The 26,702-nt window shown below is 46.8% G+C and overlaps 2 protein-coding genes across 5 annotated transcripts in view; both read left to right on the forward strand.

Annotated features, from left to right (window-relative positions):
* The first annotated feature begins 777 nt into the window (after positions 1-777).
* Positions 778-11,414, forward strand: ZCCHC10 (zinc finger CCHC-type containing 10). 2 transcript variants are annotated; one of them, XM_082063545.1, is made up of 4 exons: positions 778-833; positions 4,235-4,396; positions 6,166-6,207; positions 9,606-11,414. In XM_082063545.1, the coding sequence occupies exons 1-4, from the start codon at positions 793-795 to the stop codon at positions 9,871-9,873; spliced, it is 513 nt and encodes a 170-aa protein (XP_081919671.1). In that variant the 5' UTR covers positions 778-792; the 3' UTR covers positions 9,874-11,414. The 2 variants fall into 2 exon arrangements, with proteins under 2 accessions (XP_081919671.1, XP_081919672.1); XM_082063546.1 differs by lacking the exon at positions 778-833 and adding an exon at positions 3,026-3,194.
* A 2,285-nt stretch (positions 11,415-13,699) lies between these two features.
* AFF4 (ALF transcription elongation factor 4) overlaps positions 13,700-26,702 on the forward strand; it is a 44,220-nt gene continuing 31,217 nt past the window's right edge. Inside the window, exon 1 of one of the 3 annotated variants that reach the window (XM_082063258.1) lies at positions 13,700-14,106. Coding sequence is in view for 1 of the 3 variants with exons in the window: in XM_082063257.1 (XP_081919383.1) it covers positions 21,369-21,451 (83 nt within the window). In the remaining 2 variants the exon portion in view is untranslated. Of the gene's footprint in view, positions 14,107-21,328; positions 21,528-26,702 lie in introns of those variants that run through there. The other 2 variants (XM_082063259.1, XM_082063257.1) reach the window with 2 other exon arrangements.

Here is a 26,702-nt window from a genome sequence, read left to right on the forward strand (position 1 = left end):
TGGCATAGCTGGGAGACAACAGTCCCTTGGGCTGGATGGAGCGGAAGAAAGAGTTTGCCTTACAATTCCTGGATATATCTGAACCATATTTCCTTACAATCAAGTATGGAACACGTTGGGTCGACACGAACATGACTTTTCAGTATCCCCAAGCCCTGAGATTGTTTAATGGATAATTAAGCTGTGGTCATGTGCTCACACCAGTACCAGAATCCATCTTCTCAATTGCACTGAGATTTCTCTTTCTGTCAGTGTGGCATAGAGAAAGTTGACCCGCTAAAAATTAGTGTGTTACTAAATGCTTCCAACATTTTAGGAGTGATAATGAGTTTAATTGTTCCTTTCTGAAATCTAGCTAACATTTTTTTGAGCCTTCATGTTACGACTAGAGAGCTGTGACGCCTCCCGACTTGTCGCACAGGCAGAAGCCAGAGAAGCTGCAGCAGGACCTGCAGCTGTGATGAGTTATTCAGAAGGGAGCTCACAGAGCACAGGCCGAGCCGCTTGGCAAGGCCCGGGCCCAGCGGGGCAGACAGCGCAGGGACGACGAGGCGCCGGGGCCAGGAGCCATGAGCGGCCCCACAGCGCGACCCCGCGCCCTCCGCTGCCATGACAACACGGGAGGAGGCGAGACGAGCCGGAAAGCACGGCCCTGCCAGAGCGGCCCCTCTAGCCGCGGGCGGAAATTTGGTCTCTGTGGCGGCCGCCGCTGCCGCCAATGGGAGGAGGCGGCGGCCGCCATGGCCCGGCATGCAGCGCGGCCCCGCCTCACTTCCCAGCCTGGCCGCTAAGATGGCGACTCCCATGCACCGGCTGATCGCGCGGAGACAGGCGTGAGTGCGGCGGGAGGGGCCGTGGGGCGGCGGGGGGGGGGTCCATGGGCCGGCTGGGGAGAGGGGAGCCTGGCGGGCAGCGCCCGGGGGGGCCGGGGCAGCGGGCCCGGGGCAGGGCCCGGGGCAGGGCGGCCGGGGGTGTCTGGGGGCACAGTTACCGCTCGTCTGTAAGGAAGGAGCCCCGAAGGCCGGCTGGGCTGGGCTGAGCTGGCTGCGGACAGCATTGCAGGCTGAGGGAGCTGGGGCTCTTTAGTTGGAGGAGACTAAGGGGTGATCTCATTAATGTTTATAAGTATATAAAGGGTGAGTGTCAGGAGGATGGAGCCTGGCTCTTCTCGATGACAACTAATAACAGGACAAGGGGCAGTGGGTCCAAACTGGAACACAAGAGGTTCCACTTAAATTTGAGAAGAAACTTGTTCCTGGCCCAGGCTGCCCAGGGGGTTGTGGAGTCTCCTTATGTGCAGACATTCCAACCCGCCTGGACACCTTCCTGTGGAACCTCAGCTGGGTGTTCCTGCTCCATGGGGGGATTGCACTGGATGAGCTTTCCAGGGCCCTTCAACCCCTGACATCCTGTGACTCTGTGAAATGATGTGAATGAACCCAGAGCTGTGGAAAAGGAGAGGAACTCTGCGGACTTTGAGCTCAGGTGTTAGCGCTAGTTAGCACGGTTTTGGGAAAAGGCCACTTTACAGGTGGTGGCTTGCCGTAGCTTAGTGAAGTGGGTAAGATCTTGTGGTGCAGGCATTTACTGAGCTTTGCCGCAAACTTTGTTCAAAAATTGTTATGTTGACACAACAGTAAAAGAGAGAGGGAAAAATCCAAAAGAAATCAAGTGGCCTTTACTTGAGATATGGACAGTGCATTCAAGTAATTCTATCAATACCAAAGGGATCTGATTGCAAAACTGTGAAATGAGGAAAAGCCAATGTTTTTGCTTGGTTATGTATGTTAAGTTGGTGCCTCTGTTCCATTCTCATGTTTTACTTGTGTTAGGTTGTTTTTTGTTTTGTTTTGTTTTTTTTTTCTATTTGTTTCATGCTTTTTTCCTTCCTTAGTATAATTTATTTCTCATGTTTCAGTTCTTGGAGTGTGTTCAGATTTTTTTGCCTGGTCATAAGAGTGGGACAGAATATGGATGATTTCTGCGTTTTCTTTACTTTTTTATTGTTTAGGGGTTTTTTGGTGTTTTGTTTTTTTTTTTTTTTTTTTTCATGGAAGGTAACTTGGAATTTCAAAGTCCTCATGGAATTCTTGTTCTTTTAAGTTGCTGTTTTGTGTGAGTCAAGGAACGGTTCCAGACTTTACTCTAGGTTGTGGTCATCATTCCCTGTTAAAAGTTTGGTTCAGTCTTGTGCTTTTCATTAGTGTTAAACCTTGTTGGTGCTGGTGTGGAGTTTATAGATCTATAGTTGTTGAGCTATTCTGATCTGCTTTCCTGGTAATTATTTTGCTTTTAGGGCTTGAGCCGTATCATTTTAGCTTACGCAGAGTTGTCTGCCCTGCTCATGGGAGTAGTGCTAAAGTCCCGGAACTACTGAGTTATATTATCATTGCTTTAAACTCCCTTTCTGTTCTTGTGGAGCCAGGTCTGGGCTGGTTTGAGACAGAAAAACGTTGACTTTTTATGGTTTTGTGTGTTGGTGAAGCGGAGGGAGTGTCCTTGTTCTGCTTATGTGTAACTCTTGTGCCAGAGCCGGAGTCCAGGGTAAGACAAGAACCATTCAAAGGCGTTGGGTTTTTTGTTCGTTGCTAGACATACTGCTGCCTGTTCAAGCCTGACTTAATGGTGCAGCATAGGTTGGAAGTTTAATTAGTTTTCTAGTGCTCATTTAGATCAGTATTTCTAAGGCTGGACAATGAAGCTAAATACTTTTTGCATTGTGAAAGTGGTAGATTCCCTTAGGATTGTCACAAAAGGTGTGGACTAGACTTGAAGGAGAAGCCGTTCACATCTTGCCTTGAAATTCCATTCTCCTTTTGAGAGTAAGCTGCTTTCTACTGCTCCGTCCCTTGATATTGTCTAAATACTAAATGAACAGTCTTGGAGCCTCCTCCTTGTTAAGCCAGGGCTGTTACCTTCAGATAGTTTAGATGGGCTGGTCTTGAAATGTTAGAATGTTGGTGTTTTGAAAACAATGATAGAAGGTGGAAATAAGTTACAGCAGTTGCAATGAACTGCATGGGATGCACAAAGTCCTAATTTTAGCCCTGGCCCTAGAACTCGTTTGTGATTCTGGCCTTGAGTGAGTCACTTGACTGCTGTGTGAGCTTCTTGGTTTGAGGAGGAGGAGGCTGTTTGTGAGAAGATAACAAAACAGCCTCAGAATAGTGGAGTGAGAGCCAGCGTATGAAGAGGTGAGTGTTCTGTTCTACCTGGCTACTAAAAATGATGAAAGGCTTTTGCCACAGTGTGAAAACTGAAATAACGGCTATGAAATTCTCACTGATAGTTCAAGTGCTTGGGTGGTGCAGAGGAGGAAGTGAAGTCTTGCTTGATTTACATTGTACAAAGTCAGCAGGAATCGCTGTTCTTATGATAAACCTTCTGCCAAACTTTAATGAATCTTAGTAAATTCAACTAAGCTACAACCAGGAGCATCTCTGTCTGAGGCCTGGGCTCTCGGTGAGAATTTGGCAGTTTGGTACTTGAGTGTTAAATTCTGGGATTTGGAAATGACCTGCTCTTTGCTAGCGGTGTTCTAAAACATCATTTAAGTTATATACCTGAAGCAAGCTGGAACCATGTGCAATTATTGGATAGTGATAAATTGTGTGCAGCGTAATCATTCCCTATAGCTGTTGTATAGTTCTCACCTGTAGTGCTAAAAGCTGTGCCAATGAGTTTGATCCAAATGTGGCTTTGGTGATAGGATTAATCTTTGGTCACTGACAGAATGGTCGTAGTAGCATTGTTCAAAATGTTTAAGTTGTTTACAATACGCAGAGGGGGTGGGAAATTATGGAATCTTCTGGGTGGGAGAAAACTGCAAGATAGGTTAACCAGCAGCGGGGATTAAACTAGATGTGGAATTGGGGTGCAGCTGGTGAGTGTGGTGTTGCCAGTTGAGGTCAGTAACTCAGCATTTGCTACTTTAGCAAAAGAAGATGTAGAATGAAGCTGTGGAATAGAGGAAAAGTGTCTTTTTGTTCTCTGCTATAGATAGTTGAAATGAGAATGTTTTAGTAAATGGAAGTGTGTTTGCCTAAATTCCGTATGTATCAGATGTTACTGTTCTTGTCCTGATTTAAGATGTATAACAGCTAAAGCATCCAAGAATGTCTGGTGTAATCGTAACTGCGTACACTGCCAAGAATCTGTATCATTTAAAAGCAGCTTTTTCAATTGGTAGAACAGCCTTGGATTCAGTCACTTAAGCAATTCTGCATTTTTATAGGGAGGCAAACAAGCAGCATGTGAGATGTCAAAAATGTTTAGAGTTTGGACACTGGACATATGAATGTACAGGGAAGAGAAAATACCTGCACAGACCTTCGAGGACAGCTCAATTAGCGAAAATTCTTAAAGAGAAAGAAAAGCAACTACTACTCCAACAAAGGTAAGAGTGGCAGAATGAAAATGTCTAGTTTGTAATTTTGTGGGTGGGTGGGAGAGATGCTGTTCTAGACCATTTTCTGTCATCTTCCAGACCCTGTGATGCTTGTTTAATGTTAGTGCTGGTTTGTGTGTCAGGTAGAATGTGTACACTCAGGTCCCACAAAACTGAAATGTTGTTCATGAGCACCTGCTCATCTAAAATGAGCAGAGAAACCGGGTCTCCTACAGGCCTGCTTCAAAGTATTCGTATAATCATCTTTAAAGATCTACTAATGAATCATTAACCAGAAGGCAAACAGAGTCTAATGAAGTTAATATTTACTTTTGACAACCACATACAAGATTTTTCAGCGTTGACTCATTTCAGCAGTTGTTCCAGGATCTTCCTGTTTGCCCAGTGTTGACCCCACGATTCCTATGGACATCAGGGAGGTTTCACTTACTGGCACCAGTAAAGCCCAGTGCTTGCCTGTCCTAGAGTAGGAGTTGGGAAGGAAGGAAAGGGGAGGAAATGCTTATTCCTCAGTGGTGTTACTGCACTGAACCAAACCAGGGAGCCCGAGTCTTATTTCTGGTTTTGAAGACAGCGGGTGCCACAGGCAGAACGACCAGGAGTCATGAAGGAGATCTGGTGATCTGCAGGGGATCGGCCCCCTCAGTCGTGTATTAGTAATAATAAGAATTAGTGATAGTTCCATCAAGCGGTGAACCCCTATACTTATATATACATTAAACACTAGAGGGAGGCGCAGACCTGTGCCACCGCAGCCGGGTCAGTCACATCCTGAATTAGGTCCCATCTTCTAAAAGGTACTTTGGGATCTAATTCTCTTTATTCACAGTGACTTCTCTTACCTATGAAACACCTGGTTACCTGTAGTGAGGGTATAAGGCTTTAATAATATAAAGGTTAACAGTATTCAGCAATACAGAAGGAATTATAATCTGGTTTGGAACGTGAAGATCACGTTCTGCCAGGAGGTTGTGGGGAGTGTGGAAAACTCTTCTGTGTAATTATGATATTTCCACACCATGCATGTGACAATTTAAAAAATGAAAAATCTCATTTCTCTGGTATACGAACGTCATTGAGTACTTCTATTGAAATATGTACATTGATTGAAACAAAGGATAAACCATTGAATTGTTATGTAGCTTTCACCATGCGTTTCAGTGCATCGAGAGGAGCGTGTGGCTGGGACGTTTGACTGACAGAATTTTATTTTCTTAAAAAAATCCAGAAGTGAAGACTGGTCAAAAAAAAGATCTAAGTGTTTTCTTAGAAAGGACTTTCTGTGAGTGTGAATACATGGAAGGCTGAAAGACTAATAGCTGGAAAGCATCAATATACATTCTGTGTCTTTTTGTACTTTAAAGAAATACATGGTGAAAGCTACAGAATCATTCAGTATTTTATCCTTTGTTTCAGTCAATTCAGTTATTGCTAAATTGCGAAACACAGAACATTTTTAGTATCCTTATCTCCTCCGCTTTTCCCAGCCCAAAGCATTGTTGCCCGTATGATATGAAGAGTAGGGTACATGGAACACAGAACACTAGAGGGGAATTGCAGGCATTTTTTCCTTTCCTGATCTGTGTGTTATTGTTGTTCTGGTTTGAATAGCAACTGAAAAGAGGTGCTGAGTGAACTTTGGGCAGTATGGCTCTGCTGGTGGGATACTTGTTTTCTAATATTAAACTCAGCTCTGCTGAGTTTGATTTTCCTCCTGCATTAATGAAAGCCGTTGCTTTTTTTCCTCCCTTAATTAGCACCGGAGAAAGTGCTGCAGAAAGGAAGACCAAGAAGAAGAGGTAGGTGGGGATGCGGAGGAGCTGTGCGGCTGTTTGGGTGGCGGGGGATCGGGAGGGGCTGGGGAAGGCAGGAGTGCAGACAGAGTTTTGATGTTGCTGCTTGTGGCCTGTCCCAGTGATCCGTGTGACAGACATCTGGAAAATTGCTGCTCCTTCCTGCTCAAAAACTCTGAATTTTGATGTTCTCTGCTTTTCTCCCTACTGATGGTTCTGTCTCCACGTGATCTTGCCTCAATAATAAAAATCTCCCTATTTCGGCCTCAAAGCTGATCAAGTGTATTTTAAACAGCTGGTTTCTAGCGTGCGATCGCTCCACCTACTCATCTTGCTCTCCCTTTTGTTGTTTCCATCCCTTTCTCACAGCAGCTGTCTCTCTCCAAAGCGCTGTCTGGAGAATGAAATAAAGCTGCTAAAACACCAAAACCCAAACCCTAAAACCAAACCAAACCCCCTCAGTCCCAGACCATAACAAAACCCAAGAAACAAACCTCCACCCCCAGCACTAATGTGAGCCAAGAGCTTTTTATCTTTTGACATTATTTCTGCTTCACTTTGCTGTAACTTTTGCTTGGGAATTCATTCTGTCTTTAGTAGCAAAGCCCTTTTGGGCTGTAACGTTCCTGCTGATCGTGGTGAGTTTGATTTGTGGCTGATGTCTCTGCAGTAGTAGCCTCATCATCTCTTTGCATTTAGTTCACCTCTGTCTCTAAATCTGATCTTCCAAACACAGTTTTCAGAAGCTTTTCAACACTAGGCCGTTTGCTTGGTTTGGCAGTCATTACTTAAGCCACAGCAGTATTTTAAACCGCCTTTCTTTTAGGCTGTCTTGCGGAATGGGGCTTTATCGGGGTGCTTCTTGGAGAGTGTTTTAGTTCTGCTATCAGAATGTTTTACCAAAGGCTTCTTTCTCAGTGCCCATTTATTGCTGGAGTTACTTAGAACTAGTGAGCTGGTAAATGAACAGGTTTCTAAGCGGTGGGTCAGAGCTCTTCTGCCTCAGCTTCCTCATGCACCGCAGCCCTCTGCTGGGGTGACTGATTCTCAGGGTGTTGAAGCTCTAAATCAGTGCGAAGCTGAAAGAGCAGAAGGGTTTATGGGGATGGGTGCTTCGGGAACTTCTTCCTTAACACTTTAAAGCTCTTCTAGGTTAGAATTGTTATCTTGTTTTTATGCAAGCACTGAATCCATCAATATCAGATTCATTTCTGGAACATTTGGTATTTATATATTTGTTATGATACAGGAAGAATTAAATGCAAAAAATTCAGCAAAGTGTTACCGTTGAATATATTAAGTTCCAAATTAAGAGAAAAAAATGCAAAGGTTAGGGGCTGGCAGCAGTGAGCACTGACCTTTCACATAGTGTTTGTTTTGATATAAACAGTAATAAGCTACAGGTTTAACCAGAAAAACAGGAACAGGCGAAGCAGCTGTTGTACGAAGTTGTGACCTCAGGTGACACGGAGCTGCTGGGGACACGTTGGCTGCGACGTTCCCACGTCCCCCAACGTGTGCATTATCGATTGAAAGACCACTTCACGCTCGGATCACACACTAATCTACCTGTCTGAAGGGTAAAATCCTGTCTGCCCTTCTTTCTTCAGGCACCCAGTTGTGGTTGTGCCCAGAATTGTAGATTTGATTCAGGTAGCATGATTCAAATCCCCTGGGGCTGCTGGATGGTTGCAGGAGAATTAAAAGGACTAGAAGTCTGAGGGGCGATAGCAAGTGTTACAAAATGCAGCTGTTGTTCACGACTGGCACATGGGACCATACAGGATACTGCCGTTTGTGAACTTGTTTAGAGGAGGGCGAATGCGGATCTGCTGGAGAAATGTTGTACTTTAAAGTGGTTTAGTAGAGACAAAAATCTTATGCCGACCAATCCATAGCGCCTGGACTGTCGCATTACCTAATTAGGACAAGGTGAATCGGTGAATTTTATTTGCTCCCACCTCCATCCTCTCCCTGTAACTACCAACAGAGCACATATTGCGTCACCTGAAAACGAGTATCTGCTTGTTTTCTCTCTCATAGATGTAGCTATTGCTTTCCCCGGGAGAAGCGGTATTGTTATATTCTGATAGTTCTGTGAGTGCGTTTCAGATTATCACCTAAATATTGGAGGTCTGTGAGCTGCTTCTATGGATTCCAGGAAAGGTGTTGAGGAAAAGAAAGTTCAGTCAAAGTTATCATTAAGGGGATTTTCTGAACAATTCTTGTCCATATAAATGGGTCTCCACATCTAATGAAACTTCCAACTACTAATCCCATTGTTTTGTTTGTTTTCCTTATCTTAAGACTCTTCCACCAGCACTGAGTCTGTATTTAACCAGCCCTTATGGATTTGTTTTTAATAAACAGCCTTTCTGTCTGTGTGCAGAGAAATACCATCACAGGTGTATTAGCAAAGCATCAGTGGTTTACAGCTCCATACGTACATCCAGACGTGTCAGTTGACGTGACCGTGGCTGGTATGATGAGAAACTTCACTCTTTCTCTAACAGCCTTACCACAGCCGTTTCCTGAGCTGTTATGTTTAACCAAACTCTCTGGTAAACACTACTACGTTAATTTTCAAATGGAAAGCGGATTCTGCATTGTTATATCTAGTATTTTTGTGTGCTGCTTGGTTGACTTGGCAGGAAGTCGGGTGAGTTAGTACCTTTGCACTTTGTTTGGAGAAAGACCTGCGGGGTAATTCAATTGTACTTTCTTGGAATTTGTGTTACCTTAATCAGGGACCTTGATCTTGAGAACAAGAGCCTCGGTGAGGGCTAAAAATGGAAAACAAAATGCAGAGGGTACAGAAATCCCCTTTGGTATGTTCCTAACTCCGTCTTTGTCGTGGACTGCGTCCACCCCTTCTCCGCCCGCAAACAGGAGTGTCCCGTCACCGCAGGTACTTTGGGTTCTTTTGCCAGGAGTCATCTAAGAACGGTTTCCGTTGAGTGTAGTTGTGACAGTTGTGAAATCACTGATGGAACTTCCACCAGCTTATACATTGCCAGAATTTCACTCCACATTGCTGTGGTGTGTCAGGGAACCAGCTTGTCCCAGTTCATTTTCCCCAAGGCTTCAGCAGCGCAGGACATTCACACTTTTCCTGCAGCCTTGTTCTTCTATTTAGCCAAGTCACTGTGAACAAAATCCTCACCAGCTTTCAAAATGACCCTTTTTCTGCAGCCCTGTTCTGCTTTGTGTACGTGGTGTCACTTGGCTCAAATGCCCAAAATGCGTTTGTTCAGAATTGGAGGGGTGGGGGGGATTTGTTTGGATTGTCAGGCCTGAGGTTTTCAGAGCAGATAATTGACCTCCGGCTGTACCACAGCGAGAGAACGCGGCCCGGAATGCTGTCTCCAGCAGGCCTGTTCTGATCTGTGTCTGTTTCCTTCCAGATCCAGAAGCGTGACCAGCTCCAGCAGCAGCAGCAGTGCCAGTTCCGCTGGCGATTCCTCATCTGACAGCGACGACTCTTCTACCTCCTCCTCTGACGATGACAGCGACAGTGACGAGAGCTCCTCTACCTCCTCGTCTTCTCCATCCTCGAGCAGCACGTCCTCTTCTTCAGATTTTGAGTCGGATTCTAGTTCCTCCAGCAGCAGCAGCAGCAGCACAGAGAGTAGTTCTGATGATGAGCCACCAAGGAAAAAGAAGAAGAAATAGCGTGGTACGGTCTGGAACTGTTGTTGAGTGAGTGGTAACGCTCTGCAAAGGTGTTTTGAGCACGTGGTTGCCAAACAGTTTAACTGGTCAACATTTCTACTGCTAAAACTTTCTAAATGTTTTGCATAGTTGTTCATAGGACATGAGAGGTATTAAATGGCACGTGAGACTTACTGAGAGAGTATTTTTGTGATTTATCCTTTTATGGAAAATTTACTTTTTTAGTTCAAAAATCTATCATCAGATTCGTTTATATGAGCTGAGGTCCAGTAACCTGGATGTTTACATGCTGGAAAGCAAAAGCTTTTTATTGCAGATCATAACGTGCATCATATGCTGCTGCTCCCCTGCTGACAGCTTGACTCACACATAGAGAGCCCTGTGGAGCGGCAGCATGCGAGGGCCCGAGGGCACCGCATCAGTCTCACTGTTAACAAACCTGCAGAGCTTTTTCCTGATGGCTTTTCCTGATGCTTCCAGGACCAGTCTTAACTGCAACATAAAGCTTTAAATAGTGTTCATTTGTTAATGATCAGTATGCCACGTGTATGGTGCAGAGGCTTTAGGCTTTTGGACTCGCCCGTTCCTTGGCTGGTGTGTGTGGTGTGTCCTGGCTGTCTCTGGCAGCAGGGGCTGGAAGGGAGGAGCAGCGCGCAGGGCAAGAATTGGGACTGATGCTGCTTAGGAGGTTCATCTTTGTGCCTTTTTTTGTAAATTCAGTGTATCCTAGTGAGAGAAGGGCTTGAGTGGATGTTTTTCAACCTCCATTAGATTTCCATACAGAATACAGTCAGTAAAACCAGAGAAATAGTAGTAACAAACAAAAATGGGCGCTATTTTCAAGGAGATAGAAAAAAAGGCTATTTTCACGGGATGCTCAGTAATAGAAGGAGTCTCCTTTAAATAGAGGTCCCAAAGGAAAGTGTTTCCCTCTTGATATTTTTGCAAAAAATTGTTGTGTGATGCAGGATTAGCGATGGTGGCGTTTGGCACACTGGCGCTACAGTCTGCAGTGTCACCAGTCCCTGGTCTGTGTGTAGTTGTGTGTACGTGTCCGTGAAAATCCGAATGGGAGAAGTCAGTGCAAAAAACACCACAACGGAGGCGAAATCCAAACGTGCTGCAGAACAATTATTGCTGGTTGCAAACGGAGAGTGATTTGTTCTTTCGGTGGGTCAAAGCAGTTGGCATTAATTAGCATTTGGATCTGTGATGCCGTCTCTTAAGCTCATTTCTGGAGTGCCCTGGTTTGCGGGAGGGGGCATCACACGCGGGAGAATTCTTAAACATCTTGGCTTAGGTAAAATATAGTAACTAAACTATTTTTTATATTTTTATGGATAAAGTAGTGTCTAGAATTACTTTTGAATAAACTGTGCATATTTAAGTGTTTGAAAATATCTATGTTGTGTGTTTTAGTCTGTAATCGTTACTGTTTTACAGAACACTCTGCAGACTGTAAATAAAATTACCAGAAAATTGTTGAATTCTTGAGTGAATGTACCATTTAACGGGAAAAATTAATAAATTATTAAACACTAGTTACTAAGTTCACGCTTGGTGCTAATGTGATATAGTTGTGCTGCTCAGACCATCTTGTACATTCATTTATCCAGTGCTGCTGCGCCTGTGTGTGGATGGTTTGGTCAGAAGTGTGTTGCTTCACACCAATATATTAATTCTCCCCTTTAAGTTGTCCCTGCCAAGAAAAGAGAAGTTGAAGGTGGTTGGAGCACCACTGAATACTGAAGTGAGTCGGGTTGTGTGGTGTCCGCAGTCGGACAAATCGGCTCCATTCACAAGGACGAAAGGAAACGCTCGTGCCTGTTGGTTCTGCTGTGGGAGCTCCATGAGGTAACGCAATTACAGATGATACTAAGGAGACGTTGATTTAATTTCCGATTTGCTGTTGGCTCATGAGTGGAGATCCAGAGAGAAGGATTTCTGCTTTCACTCAATATCTGATAGTGCCAAATGCTGATTAAGCCCGAGACCAACCATAAGTCCCTCTGTACTCAGATTTTTTTTTTTTTAAATGTTGAATTTCAAATGCAATATTTTTGTTGGGTTTTTAAATAGCCTTTTTTGTTTAATTTGTCTTTACATATTTTTATTTTACAGAGTAAAACCCAACCAGCCTGTCAGGAGCCTCACCAGTTCATCTTTCACTAGATCATATCTTGATACCTTACTGGGTGGCTTGATCCAATTTTTGTTTTCAACGGGAAAGGTATTTCTTTAATTACTGTCTCCCAAGGCTCTAGCTTAAGTACAAAAGATCATTATTCAGAACAAAACGCAACAAAAAGAAAACCCACCAACTAAGTAGAAATTGTTGTATTTCCTAAGCAGTTACATGAGACCCGTGTAGCTCTGAACAGCCTCCATTTTAATCCTTCTAATTACAACTGAAACTACTGTTGCTAATTGAAGGGAAGCAATTGCTGCAGCCTCCTAGAGAAACAGCCCCGGGAAAAGGCATCGAATTTCAAGGAGAAACACTGAACTGGTGGGAGGGCGGAAAGAGGGAGGGACAGCCCGGTCTGCCCATCCAGGGCTGTGCTAAATCAAGCATCTGATGGTCAGAACCCGTGTTTTGGGTGCCCCTGATGATGGTTTGGGTGCCCCTGATGATGGTTTGGGTGCCCCTGATGAAGCCATGTTACACAGTTACACAGATGGATTGATTTATTTTTTATGGAGGAGTCCCTAACAAATAGGACTTTTGCTATCAGCCAGATTTCATTTTTAAAGAAGTGGATCAATATATCTTAACCACATGAGCTTAATCTTCTTTATGAAGTTATACAGGGACCCAATTTCAAAGCATTTGTTGGAAACCCCCTGAATTCATCCCGCTCTGCCTTAACCAGACGCTGAGACACCAGCGGTGTCTGAGATGGATTTCACAGCCTAATTGTGTTAATTGGGAGGTGTAAGGGGGACACGGGCAATGCAAAACATAATGGCAGAATGTAAGTTTGACTTTTGAGATTTGGTGTATCAGAAATGCCACTGGCAGAGCATAACCAGAAACAGCATCGAAACCTGATAAAAAGGGCTATTTTTATTATTTCCCGTTGGTTTCTGTTATTTACAGCCCAGCGTTGCTTTCTCCAAGCAGCTCCTTGCCCAGACGATGGAGGGGAGTTAGAGGTGCTTTTAATTTTGAGGGAGCTTGGGGTTCCGCCCCAATTTGATCACGTTTTGTTGTGGTGTTGGTCTCATTTCGGTGTCATAACAAACTCAGGTTGAGCTGCCAGTTAAAACCAGTTCCAAACGGTTTGAGCTTGGCTCTGGGCTTAAGCTGTCACTGGGGCTTTGTGCAGCGGGTCGGTACAGGGGTTTTTGTGCCATTCTCCTGTACTTTACTGACATATTTCAAATAAATAATGAAGTATTACTTTTAAAATATGAGTCTAAAGTAGAACTATGTTCTGGTACGTTTCCAAATCAGCTGAAGTGGAAGAAGTGGGTTTTGTTCGTAGATGTTTATATAATACGGTTGTAGGTTTTAGAGTTCATTACGTTTCAGGTTATCAAAGACTGCGTTGGTGTGCAGGAGGAGGGTGGTTCTTCTTTCCGTGTGTAACGGCTCGCGGAGGAGCCGCATTTTTAGGGACTTCAACCGTTTTCAGCGGTTCCGGGGGCCGCGCGTGGTGCCGCCCGCCGCCGCCAGGGGGCGCAGCGCGCGGGGGGGGGGGTGTGTGTGTGTCGCTCTCCGCGCCCTACCACGTGACGCGGGAGGGGCGGGACCGCGGCCACGCCCCCTCCGCCTTTCCGCTCGGAGGGGTCACGTGCTCGTGGAGTTCCCCCCCGTCGGCGGGTCACGTGAGCAGCGGCCGCGCGGGGGCTGCCGGGAAGCGCGAGTGCCCGGCTGCGGGAGGAGCCGCGGCCCGGCCGGACCGAGCGGCCCGGGGGCTCAGGCTGCTCAGGCCGCTCAGGCCCACGGCGCCGGCCCTCCCCGACCTCGCCTCGCCGTCACCCCGCCCCGGCCCGCGATGGAGCGGCGGGACCCCTGGGGAGCCGCCGGCGCCTCCCGCCTGTGAGCTGTTCCCACTGCCCGGGCCTTGTCCCCCGCCGGGGCCGAGCCCGCCCCTGCGCTGCCTGGGCCGGCGGTGACTCGGCGGCGGCGCCCCCGCTCCCTCGGGCCTCTTCGTCCTCCTCTCCCAGCCCGGCGGGCCGGTGGCGGCACCAGGAAATGGTCCGGGCCTAGCGGAGCGGCCAGCGGAGGTGAGAGGCGGCGGGGCCGGCAGCGGGGCGGGGGGCGGGCAGGATCCCGGGAGCGGCTGCCGTCGGACCCCGCTCTTCCCCCCGTTCCCCGGCTCATTTCCCGGCCCGGCCCTCCGTGCCAGCGGTATCTGCGCGGGCCCGGCCCGCCCCGCCGGGCTGCGGGTCCGGGCGGTTCCGGCCCGTCTCTCCCGCCTCAGCCCGCGGTGTTTCCCCGCAGACGGCCGAGAGCAGCCACACACCGGGGGGCTGTGCGGGCAGCGCTCCCCCCGGCCTGTCCCGCCGGGTTCCCCTCCCGAGAGAGCAAATCCTGGGCGGCCCCCGTTAAAACCGACATTTAGGATGGGTCCTGGTGCTAACGGGGCCGGTGCGTTCCCCTCTCTGAGCTGTTGGGTTTAATCCTGTTCCAGTAATTGACGTAAGGGCTTTGTTCCTTCCCCTTTGCTCTCCGCGGTTCTCTGGGATGGAGCGGGGAGGGCTGGGGGCACCGGGAGCTGCGCGGGTGGTGGGAAATGGTTTCGGGCAGGTGCTGGTGAAGGTCGGGAGAACAGAGACTCAGGGGTTATTGACCCCCAGTCGCATCATCCGTGTGAGTGAGCAGACAATTGCTACATAAAGTGTCATCCCTGGTGAGGGTTGTGTTCTACTGTGTGATCCAAAAAGTAATTGCTTAACATTTCTGGAACCTGGGCTGACAAGTGCTTCCCCCTCCACCCCCCGCCAATGAACAAAAAGCAAGGAAGTGTTGAAATGTCCGATGCAGATATTAGTGCTTTCAGTTGCCGTGTCATTTATTGGCTTGAAATTAGAAAATTGTTAACTTAATGTCGGGGGAAAAACTGAGCGTGTTTTTACCCATATCGCAAATACAGCCTGCGAAGAGGACGTTCTGATGCAAAGAGAGCTCTGCTTCACAGGAGTGGGCCCCTCCGTTTCACAGCCGGGCTCCTTGGCTTATGCCGGCCTGCTTTGATCGTTTACTTGGGGAGATTCGGGCGGTTTGAAATGTTCCCATGTTTCGGTGATGTCAGTCAGACCTCCCACCTGCCCCGGTGCGTGGAACAGGCACTTACTCAGCACCCGTTGTTGTTCGGCTCAAATCTGTGCTTCTATTTGTCACCTTATTGCCAGTTCCCTTCTAGCTGCCGAACTGCTCCCCATGGGTGTATTTCTAGTTCCTTATGTGTCTTTAAAACTTCTGAATACCTTAACTCCCTGGAACACTGTGCTTTGCAGCCCCAGGGTGTTGCGAAATAGGATCTAGTCAAGTGCTTTGGAGGAGTGGTTGTACACTTGATTTGTCATTTTGATATCTCCTCTAATGAGAGACTCATTATTAAACTCACGGTGCCGCTGCTGTGTCCCCGGCCGCAGCAAGGTGCGACATAGAGAGTCTTAGTCACATAGGTTGTGTGTGGTTGTTATACTGAAGTTATACAGTGGTTTGTCATGGTAATTGTGCCGTTCTTGTTGGTCAGTAAATAGAAAATTTTATGCTTTGGCATTATTAATTTCTTGGCTTTATTAATGTCTCTTTTTTAATTTCCTAACTGCTGCACTGTGTGTTTGCCGCTCTGTGCAAGAGCAAGTTCTCCTGTTGAGCAGTTTTAACAGCCATGAAAGAAAACAGTAAACTTCAACTCCAGTCTCAAAACCAGTTTCAGGTCCCTGATATTTCCTTTAAATGTCTCTGCAGTTCTCGTTTTGTGACTTTTCTCCTCTGTGTGAAACACTGAGTGAGACCGAGCCCCTGGGGAAGCTTTTTGTGCACAAAGTCACACAGCAACCAACAAAAAAAGTAGTTCATCTATATACTTGTGTGTTTTACATGCTTCCGAGTTATAATGAACTCAACTTCTTAAAGCATAATAAAACTTCAGGGAAATAGTAGTTGGATTTCCAGGTTTTCTTTTTAGTAGGCTGGAATGCTTTTGCATGGTTATAACCCAGCTATTTGATGAGAAGATGCCACGTATTTTTATCTGCAAATGCCATACAATTCACAGTATTCGGGTTTTGTAGATAGTTACAGCAGAAATCTGCCCTGACTTTAGTCGGTAGGTGATGAATTGGCACGTACGCCCTGGTTCCTCCTTCCTTTCCCAGCTCCCGGCGGCTGGTGAGGATGCTCTGCTGCGCTTTTCCCCCGTGGCTGCTCCTGGGGGTCGGCTGTGACTAAAGACGCGTCTGACTTGTGTGGTACTGGCGGAGAGCGGGTCCAGCGCCTTTGGGAGCATCCAGGGACTCTGGGACCAGGTGATGGGGAAACTGCTGCCCCTCCTGTATTTTTCAGCGCTTGGAAGAGTTGCCATAACTGCTTGTAACTGCTCCTGGTGCTTCCCTTCCTGTCCTTCCTGCTCGACCTCGCTTTGTGAGTGTTTTAATCATTGCTACTCTTTGCTCCAGATGAACAGAACTCTGCGTTGTTGAGGGTAGAAATATCACCCGGTGATACCTGTGTCTGAGGCTGAATCTCGAGGGTTGGGACGTGAAGTCGGCACCTGTCCTGTGGGCAGGTTTGTGTTTGTTGGGGTGTGGAAGGAGCAGGAGCATCTTCGAGAGGCTGCCCTGCGGCAGCGTGTGGGGCTGGGGGCTGGTCGCGCAGTGCCGGCTTTGGGGTCCGCGGCTCTGAGGACGGAAGGATAGTCTGGAGATTTTAGTGACTTTGAGGTTTCTTTTCTGCTGCTGTAATTGTTCTCAGCCACATAATTTCAGATTGTTACTCACATGTGGTTTGTTCTACAGGCGTATTTCCTTTCTCCAGTGTTACTAGAGCCTCAGTTACCTTCAACAGAGGCTGAGAAATAACTCAAGTCCGCCTGCCTTGGAGTTGATATCAAGAAAGAAACCGTGTTGATGTCATTTTTTTCCAAGTAGTGAGGAAAAAATGCCCCAAATTGTGGGGAGATGGAGAGGCTGTAGGGTGAAGAGGGACTGTCTGGAAATGAGTCAGGAAACTTGAACAGATGACATTTAGGTAGAGGAGGGTTAGCTGTGTGTAAAATGTGTTGGTAACTGTATTAAAGTAAGAAAATAAGAACTCAGGTTTATAGAATTACAAAACTAAGGGTGAAAGAATTATCTGGTTCCGTCTCTGCAGTTACTAGTGACTAACATGATGCTCTGCAGCTTGTGACGTGACGGGTTCTGTCCCTGCTTAGGAAACAAAACTGCCCAGGCTCATGCTCCTTCCCGTCAGAAAGCTTTTCTCCTGAATTTTAAAAGTAGTCCTGCTGTCTTCTATGGGAATCCAGATTTCATCTCTCCTTAGATACTGGAACTATTCCTGTTGAACCGAGGTTTCCCATTTTGAGTAATTGCTTTGGCTCTGCTGTTTTCTGCTGGCTGTGCTGGTTCCGGCCGCGCCGCCAAGCGCCGCTTTCCCCGTCGCTGTGACGTGCTCGTGTCTCGGTGGTGTGTGCCGTCTCCCCAGGCTCTCCAGGTCTTGCTGCTTTCCAAGTTTCTTTCTCCAACTTTGTGGTTCAGCCCCTTTTCCCAATGTAGTGAACTGTACTTTCTCCCCAAGTGCATTAGCTTGTCGTTCTTCAGGTTGTCATGTCTCTTGTTCTTACTTGATCCATGAGTTCTTGCTGATGAATGTAAACCCAGGTTTATTAACTGGCAGTAGCACCATGTGTCAACAGGAGAAAAAGAAAAAGCATCTCCTTGTGCTCAGTACTGTACAAACATTGAAGAAGTTCCTGCCCTGAAGTCTCTAAGTAATTTTCTGCTGTTAGCGGCTCATTAGGAAAAGTTTTCCAGCACTTCTGTCTGTCCCAGCAGCTCCTCACCAGACAGCTCACAGCTGCCTTTAGTGATCTCTCTCTGTTACAGTTGTCTTAGTTTCTGTGCATGTCATAACGTTTATTGATCATTTACTAGAGCGTGTCACTTTCCATGTTTGATAATTAAACAGAGTGTGCTTCACTAATACGATGAACCTGCAAGGGTGGTGTTTTTCAGGACAGGTTTAGTTGTTCCAGATCTCCCTCCTGCTGCCCCCCAGCAGGTTCTTGCTGATACAAATCTATTCCCAGTAAGCGCACTGGGAGCACAGGCCGGCGGAGCAGCCGGCGCCGGGTCTGCTGCGGTTCTCGGCCCGAGCAGCGTGGTTATTTCCCAGCAGCAGGCTCATGTTCCCCTGTTATCTGCACTTGCCCAGAGTAGCTTGAAGCTTCTCTTTTGGGTTGGACTCAAAACTTCCCGCAGCTTTGCAGTTCAGCGGCTCATTGGTGGCGGGACAGAAGTGCCCCCTGCGCTGTGTGTGTCCCCCAGGGCTCGTGGGGGCTCTGCTGGCGTGGGGGGTGTTGGGGGCTGTCAAACCAAAGCAGATCCCCAAACTTGGTGCTTTTCGAACTTGTACTGTGTGCACTGTTGAGATGCACAGGCACCCAGGTTTGGGGCTGGGATTTGTATTCTCCTGGGGACGGGGGTGAGCGCTTGGTTGGATCATACATCATTGTATTTACATTCGTTGTCCAGTTTTAAGGAAAAAATATTGCATTTTTAATTTCTAGAACCAAGCATTGGCAAAAGAGTGTTTCTAACCAGTGACCAGTTAAAACGTACTCTTAGACAGTAAAAATTGTTCAGGCTCGTCCTTATCTCAGATTCTACGCTTTCACCGCGCTAAACTGCCCCATATTTGATACTGTCCTCAACAGGTGAAATTTCCCACCATCGAACAGTCTCTTTCCTATTTGTCATTGAAGTTGAGCAGGTACGTGGGAACCTACTTGGAGAGTTAAATCGCGGTGGGTGATGGGGCAGCGACACGAGACGTGGAAACGTGTTTCAAATATAGAAACCAAACAAACGTGAGGGGGCAGAGCAGATGTTGTGCTGCTCCCGTGGATCTCGGGGCCGGAGGCACCTCCCGTAGATAGAACGGACTCGAGATAAATTGCAGCCACCCAGGAGCCTTATAAGGCAATGTTAGCGTAACCGGTCCCAGCGCCGGGAGATGGGGACGAGTCCTGGTGGCTTCGTCTGCCCCTGCGGCTCTTCTGCCTTGTCCTCTGGTGCTTCGGGGCTGGGAGGAACAGTCAGAAAATGCACAACAGCCAGAAATGTCCTTAGTGGGATCGTGCTGCAAGTGTCTGAAATGCATAGTTACATTCATGTTGGTCGTCTGCGATATTTTTAATATAAATTATGCGTCAAAATACTGTGCTAACGTTACTGTAACAGATCAATAGCGGCTCATAATTGTACACCTTTGTACATTCACAAGGACTTTTTTGTGTCGGTATTTGATTTCCAAAAGGCGTTAAGGAGGTTTCAGTGTTGGAACTGCTTAAATGCTTTCAGTCTGGCTTTGATGTGCACAAATCATTAAAGCGAGCGGGATGAGGAGATAAGAGTCCCTGGTTGTCTTTGTGCAGGGGGTGGTTTTCCTATAAGGGAGGGTGAAAGCCAAGAAAAAAAAAGCCACATCAAACCGGGAGTGAGTTTTTGTGCCATGTTACGTGTTCTGTGGGCAGAGCAGCAGTTTCTGGAAAAGAAATCCAAAATGTACCAGTTTCGTTTTGCAGTGTCTGTTACTGTGAGCACAAGCGTTTCCGTATTTAAAGAGAATTAAACACTTGCTTGGTCCAAGTCCAAATCTGTAAGATTGAGCCATTAAGATAAAAATTTCTGAAAACATTGAATATAGGGGAACAAGTGAAAGGACTTAATGGAGGAACACGTAAAGTTAAGGTAGCAAGTGGTACTGAGTTCTGGCATAAATAATAACAGTAACCTAATGGAAGTTACTGTGTTTGGAAAACGCTTGATTTTAAAAAGTTATCTTAGTATTTTATTCTTTTCACTTCAAGGGCCTTGAAGCATAAAGATTGGCCAAGGTGAGATGACATGGGCTGGTATCTCCTGTCTGGTTTTGACGTCCTGGGTGCTCCCATGTGGCAAAGAGCTTCCCCATGCTTCCAGTTGTGTGGTTTGGGTTGGTTTTCATATATTTGGCGGGGGAGAAGGGAGTTTCTCTTTGTTTCTTCAAAATTTACCATGAAATCCAGAATTTGCAGTTCCCGTGTAGCTCTGACCACTGTACCCACCCTACCCATTGTTTTACAGTAATTGTGTCCTCCTGCTGCCCGTACGATAAATGAGCATCATATGACAATGTGGATGTAGCACAGTAAAGCACGGGGTAGGCCGCCTCAAAAAGGTGTTTCCTGGAGCAGTGGTTAATTCTGAGCAAACACCTGCGCCAATTATATTTAATAAGGAAAAAATACGAGTGAGAAGTTTGTACCGTGATACCTTCTTAGCCAATAATTACTAGAAATATGTTTTACTAGGAGAGAGTTTTAACAGGGAGTCTTCAGCTTAAATTTGTTCATCACTAATAACCTCCTAAAAAAGAGGCTTCTTTTTCTTCATTTTTTCTCCAATTTTGTCATTTTTTAAAGGAAAAAGTTGCGTTCTTTTATGGCCAGGTGACACAAGATCGTGCTGAATTGGCGCTTAAAGCTGTTTTCATGGTGTCATTGCCATTCGGTGGATCCGAGCGTGTGGGGACAGGGCCGGGCTGGAGCCGCCGCGCGCAGGCTCGGGGTGGGCTGCAGTCCTGGCTCCTGCTGGAGAGAGCACAGGATAGAGGCCTCACCGGCTGGTAGAACGGAGCAGATTTTCTAGCAGGACAGTACTTTGTATTTAGATAATTTTAAAAATATTAAGTTTTACAACGGATTGAAACAAATTGTTATGTGTAAGTAAATAGTTAATTATACCTTGGCTCGTACTCGGTAGGATTCGGTGAGTTCCCCGGAGGAGCTGCCACGGGGCGCTTGGAGCAGTTTGATCTGTTCACAGAGCCCTTTCCAGGTTCCAGCTTCGTAACAAACTGACCCGCCAGAAGTCTGTGCAAACCGAGCCGGCCTGTTGCAGTCGGTGTTTTGAAATTCAACTGAATCTTGCCAAGACTTGTGCAAGGGCGCTTGTGTTTTTCTTTAAGTTTGTACAAGAAAAAGTGTATTTTTTTTTTCTAGTGGCAAGATTCAGTGAATCTCACTGATTTGAAGTTATATATGTTGTTATGATTCTGTGTTTTGCAGTTTCGTGTCTGCCTTTTAGCTTATAGTTCAAGGTCCGTTGGGAGCAGCGGTTCAGACCCAGCTTGCACAACGCTCGGGCTTTTCATCACATGCAGAAGTTGAGTTTCTGGTAGTCTGAAAACTGTTTCTAGATCTTCTGCAGAAGATACTTTCTCGTGATGATTATTCATAATTGTCGTGTCTGTGGTGTAACTGTGCAGTCCCTGGATGGGGCTTGGGCTCCTTTTGGTGCTTAAACGTGATGGATGTGTGACCAGCCTGACTTTGGGTGTGAGGCCACATCCAGAAAGGTGAGAAAAAGCTGGAAGAACTTTGAGGGCGGAAAAATATCCCCAACAACTCGACATCATTAGGGTTGAAAACAAGGTAACCTCGTTTTATTAAAAGGGTTTGTATGGCTAAATTAATGTTGATCAACTATTCCTGAAGCAATGGACGCTATTCTAAATGTCTCGGTACTCGGTGGTTGCTGGAATGTGAATGTTTTTCTCAGCCTGCTTGCAGGGGTTATGAAATACAGGTGGTATTTGCTGGGTAGGATGAAAGGCTCCAGCTTTCCAGCTCCTTTAACTGGTGTTTGTTTGGAAGCACCAACATCAAAGCTGCAGCTTTCCTGCTGAATTTCACTTTACCTCTCGAGATGGTTCTGGTTGCTTCCTCTTGCTTCCAAATGATTTTTTGCCTTGTCTGCAAATCTCAAACACTCCTCTGCCCTGGTGGGGCTTTCCAAAGTTTCACTAACATGTGCTCTCATCATCTTCAGTGTATTTCAGTTCAAAAAGCAAGTTTTAAGTTCCCAGAAAGTATCCCAGGTCTCAAAGCTGTCACACTGTTCAAGTACTACTGACAGGTTTTAGACAGGGAGCAAATTATTGTGAATAATTACCAAATGAATTTGGTCAACTTTGCATACAGTCAGGGCTGAAAACTGGGAATCAAAGTTAAAATTCTTACTCTCTCCTTTCTGGGACTCAAAATTGTGGATTTTTGAAGTCTCCAACCCTTCCCATTTTCAAGACGTAAAGCAATCCTGGCAGTGCTGTACCGGCAGCAGGGGCCCCGGCACCGCCACTTCCAGCCGTCACTTCGCAGATGCGTTTATGTGCCACCGTGCATGAGCTCACCTGGCTTTTAGATGCTTCTCCTCCACCCCTTCGGTTGTTCTTGTAACAGTCTGAAAACGTCATTCACTTGGTTGCATGACTCTGTTGTTCTGTAGCATAACCCATATAAAACATAAACCATCGGGTGTTTTCCCTGGTTCGGGAGGGTCCATCCAAGGGGCGCTGTTGCGTCCCAAAGCGCTGATGTTCCTTTGCTCTGCCGACCTGCTCTCCAGTGTCCTCCTGCGCTGTCCGTCAGTCCTGACCACGCTGCTTGTTGGCTCTTGCAGAGTCCACCCGGGACACTGCGACACAGAACACACAGGCAGGAATTTAACAAGACTTTTCTGGATTTTCATTGTTTTGTTTTAAACAGGTTGCTAATCCCTGCTCTGCAATGCTGATGGAACTGTTGGGGGGGCCGTGGAGCCTTCAAACTTATCTGTATTTCACAATAGCACTGTCCCCAAAATACGTGTTTTGAACATGCACAGGTTTCCCTAACTCAGCTGCAGCATCTCCAAGAAACGGCTGCGTCAGCACCACCAGGAGCACAACACGGGCTGAGCTGCTCGGGCTCCTGGATCCACACCCCTGCCAATTCAAAACCCGCCTTTTGCTTCAACTGCCATGTAGAGCTGGGCTCTAATAGCGCCAAAATATTGTGTCGCTCTGATACTTGTGTTGTGAAGATGCATCAAATAAAAGCGATGTTTAGAAAATAAGCCGTGCTTGAAAGAGCAGGGGAAGAGGCAGAGATGCTATTGGTATTTACTCCGCGCTCTCACGTGGAAGAGACCTTACTCCTGCGAGCAGTCCCCAAAGACCCAAGTGGTTTGTGCAGCGGCAGGATTTGTTATCTCCAACCCGATGTTCTTGTAGAACGTTGTGCAGCAGTGTGGGAACCTTGGGCGCCATAGGATGTCCCAGGTATGTCCTGTGGGCTGGTGCAGGCGGATGGTCCTTCACTAAGGCTGCGGGAGCTGGCAGGTAAACGCGCGTGGTGTCGGGGGTGAACTCGTAGTTCTGTTCAGGTGGCAGGAGGATGTGAACCTGGGCATGAAGATGACTGTTCCCGTTTGCCTTTTTCACTCTATTAGTTTAGATGGCACTTCATTAAAACATTATTTGCTGTTTCAAATCTTACACAGAGCATATTTATCAGAGAATTTCTCTTAAGTGAATAATCCTTCCTTAATCCTTATGCTGTCGAGTTCATAACACTCCGATGTAATTATGTCTTTTATGAAAGTAAATTAATGTGAGGAAGTTAGAACTATAACAACGAGATTAATGGTGGATGTCTGAGGAACTATTGCTTAATAAAATTTAAACACCACTTGTCTTGGCTTCAAAGTTTAAAGAGAAGAACATGTAGGCACAGGAATTTGGTTATTAAGTGTCTGCCCAATTCAGCTGCAGAATATTGTTGGGAAACAGTATTAGAATATGATTTAGTCAACCTGTGGGGACTTGAAAGGGCTGCATGGGAGAGTTTTGTGTTCATGATGCTCCATCTTTTTGCACTGTGCAACTTATAGAATCTGCCAGCGATGGAGAATTGAAAGGTTGAGGAAAATGCCGTCGTTTGAGCGTGACATTGAATTGGCTGAAGTCTGGGGAGCTGAGATTTGTGTGAGAAACGAATTTGTGTGTTCTCAGTGGACGGCAAAGCCCCGAGTCCTGGCTGCTCTGCAGCGCTCTTGCTTCTGTTTGACAAGGGTCTCAGGGCTCGAGCTTCAGGCGGTGTTACAAAGAGCATCATTGCCTTGGTTCAGAAAGCCTCCTGTCCCTGGAAATATTTTGGTGTTGCAAGATGAAGCAAATAGAAATGCAGAAACCGGGGAAGCTGGTGTCCCGTGGGCAGCTCCGCTCTCTGCGGAGGAAACCAGGGGGACCCTTGTTTCTGTGGAACGTTCATCGGGGGGAGAGAACCGGACCTTTTCGTTATGGCGTAATGCTTTTGCACAAAAGTACGACATTTTAAAGAACAGGTAGCTTGAGATCTTTTAAGATCCCTTGAGTAAATTACATCAAACCAATTTTGCAAATTCTTCCTGGATGAAAATGATTTTAAGCTATTTTGGTAGCATGTTTTAGAAATGGATTTAAAACATGATTTTAAATGAGCTTTATTGCAACTGCTGATGTTAGAAATCTCCTCCTTAACTCGGCTTCTAAAATCCAGTTGCTGGGTGTGAACTTTTACCGTTGTCAAAGTGCAGCCCTGGCTTCCGTGTGCTGAATCTCGCGTGTGCCGAGCGACGTTCCCATTTCCCATCCCACCTTGTTTAACCAAGCGTTACACTTGGCGAGCCTCCTCAGTTCTAAGGGGTCCCCAGGTCCTTTTTCAGCGTTAGTGTTGGTCGCTGTCCTTCTTTGACCCCTCATTGTGCTGTGGTGGTTTCTCAGGTAGCAGACACAGCTGGTTGTGCTTGGTGCAGGTCTGAGGGATGAGATAAAATGATGAGCAGGAGGTAGCAACTTCTTCATCGCTTGACCGAGGCACTGGAATTAACAACATGCTCTTAAAAAAGTGCAGTTTTTCTTGGCCGTGGGTGATGATTTGCGCTCCGAGCAGCAGCAAGTCCGGGCGCATTGTGCTTTCCGGGGCTTTCTGCGCTGGCAGCGGGGAGGGAGAAGCGCCGGCAGCAAAGTGCGAGCGCTGCCTTCCTGGGAGCTCGGCAAACATTAACCTGGCCTGGGCCGCCTGGCCTTCATTTGATTTATCGGTTTTAAAGCTCTCCCACCCAAAGGTGTTCACGTCCAGCTCTTACGGTATTGATGGTCTCCCAGTTGAATGTGCAGAAGGAGCCCCTGATGTGAAGGGTGGGAGAGAAACGTTTATATTTTTATTGTAGAAATGAGAAACGTTTATGTTGGTGTTATAGAAATGAGAAACGTTTACATTTATATTAACTGGTTTGTATTTATAGTGAATTCCCGGTCCAGCTGTGGTGGTAGCTCTGTGCTGGAGCTGGGCAGGAGTTCGTTCGCGTCCAGGTCTCTAAATGAGGTGGCGGCTCCAGCTCGCTGGTGTTCACGGTGCAGCCCCGAGTTGGAAGGGAGGAATCCTGCCTGTCTAACCAAGCTCTTCCTGCAGCCTCCGCAAACCAACCGCGGCCCAGAGCTGCACGGGGGACCCGCCGGGAGAAACACAAACCTGAATAAATACCGTGGCCTTTCCAAAAGGTGTTTTCTCCTGTTTCGTGACACATACGAATATTACTTGTGTTCTCTGTAAACTCTTGTTCTTAGTTTTGTTCCTTATTTCAGTGTTATAAAACTATGAAGGTGACTTTGGTGCTTCTGTATTTGCAACATGGTGATTGCCCTTTAAACTTTATCTGGAGGAGCGAGCCGGTTGTAGCTCATTGTGCAAAGAGGTGTCGTTTTAGTAGGAAATGTTTTATTTTTTCCTGTTTTTTTTTCTCTTTGCCATAACTTAGAAAGGCAATAGTTAAGACTACACTGTCACCTTTATGTGACAAGCATTCACTAGCTCTTGGTGACACCAGAGCATGTTTTGGTTTGGTGTGCTGGTGAGTTTTTGTTGATTTTGTTGTGGGGGGGGGTGTTTTTCTTTAGTTTCTCTGTTTTTTGAGAGCTGGCACGTGGGTGCATTTGTATTAATGACTGGCAGCGGAGCGTTTTGGGGTTGGGTACGTGATTTAGGGACAGGACCAGCAGCGATGCCGCACTGGGCACACGGGTCAGCAGCGGCGTCATGTCCCAGCTCCTCAGGTGCTCCTTGCTGTTCATGGTACAAGAAACATATTTGAAACAGGTATATTTAGGGGGCAGTTGGATGCAGCATTAAGGCAGTTCTTGGTATTTTTAAATGACTTCTGAAAACGTAGCATTCCTCATTACAAGCCGGATTTCCAGCTTTCTTTTCCTCTCCTTTAAAATGGCTTTGCGTTGGCTGTGGCTGGTGTGGCTGGGTGCGCCCCGCACCCATTGCCAGATAACGCGCCTTCTCTCTGCAGACTGTTTATCGTTCAGGGCCAAATGTTGTCAAACAGAATTAGTGTTTCATCGCAGCCAATTAACCAGCACTGCCTAAATGAACTGTTTGCTTTCTCTTGCTTATGGAACTCATTCAGGTGTCGCAGAGGTGCTTTGCAGATCTGCCGGTGCCCCGGCGGACAGCGCTGGGTTTGGGTCCCGTTTCGAGGGTTTGGGATGAGGGTTTGCCCACCGGCAGCTGGAGATGGGCCGGCCAGGCCAGGCCCCTCTCCTTCCACAGCCTTGCCAGCAAAACCTTGGCAATGTGGGCGTGTTGGTCGTGGGTTATTTGGGGTGTTGTGTTTGTTTCTCACTGAACACGTGGTCCAAAAGCCCCACACCTGGGTCCTGTCCCCCAGCAATGCGAGTGACAAAGCCCGAGATGATGATGATGATGATGGCTTGACTGAACTCCAGCCAACGCTGTGGC

Source organism: Streptopelia decaocto (genome assembly GCF_964273445.1).
Source record: "Streptopelia decaocto genome assembly, chromosome: 12".
Taxonomy (NCBI): Eukaryota; Metazoa; Chordata; class Aves; order Columbiformes; family Columbidae; genus Streptopelia; species Streptopelia decaocto.

What these genes read in the sequence shown, in the direction of transcription:
- ZCCHC10 (XM_082063545.1), top strand. Translation starts at nt 793, where the DNA reads ATGGCGACTCCCATGCACCGGCTGATCGCGCGGAGACAGGC. An exon ending in CTGATCGCGCGGAGACAGGC is followed by an intron (nt 834 to 4,234) that starts GTGAGTGCGGCG and finishes GCATTTTTATAG; the next exon opens with GGAGGCAAACAAGCAGCATG. An exon ending in AGGAAGACCAAGAAGAAGAG is followed by an intron (nt 6,208 to 9,605) that starts GTAGGTGGGGAT and finishes GTTTCCTTCCAG; the next exon opens with ATCCAGAAGCGTGACCAGCT.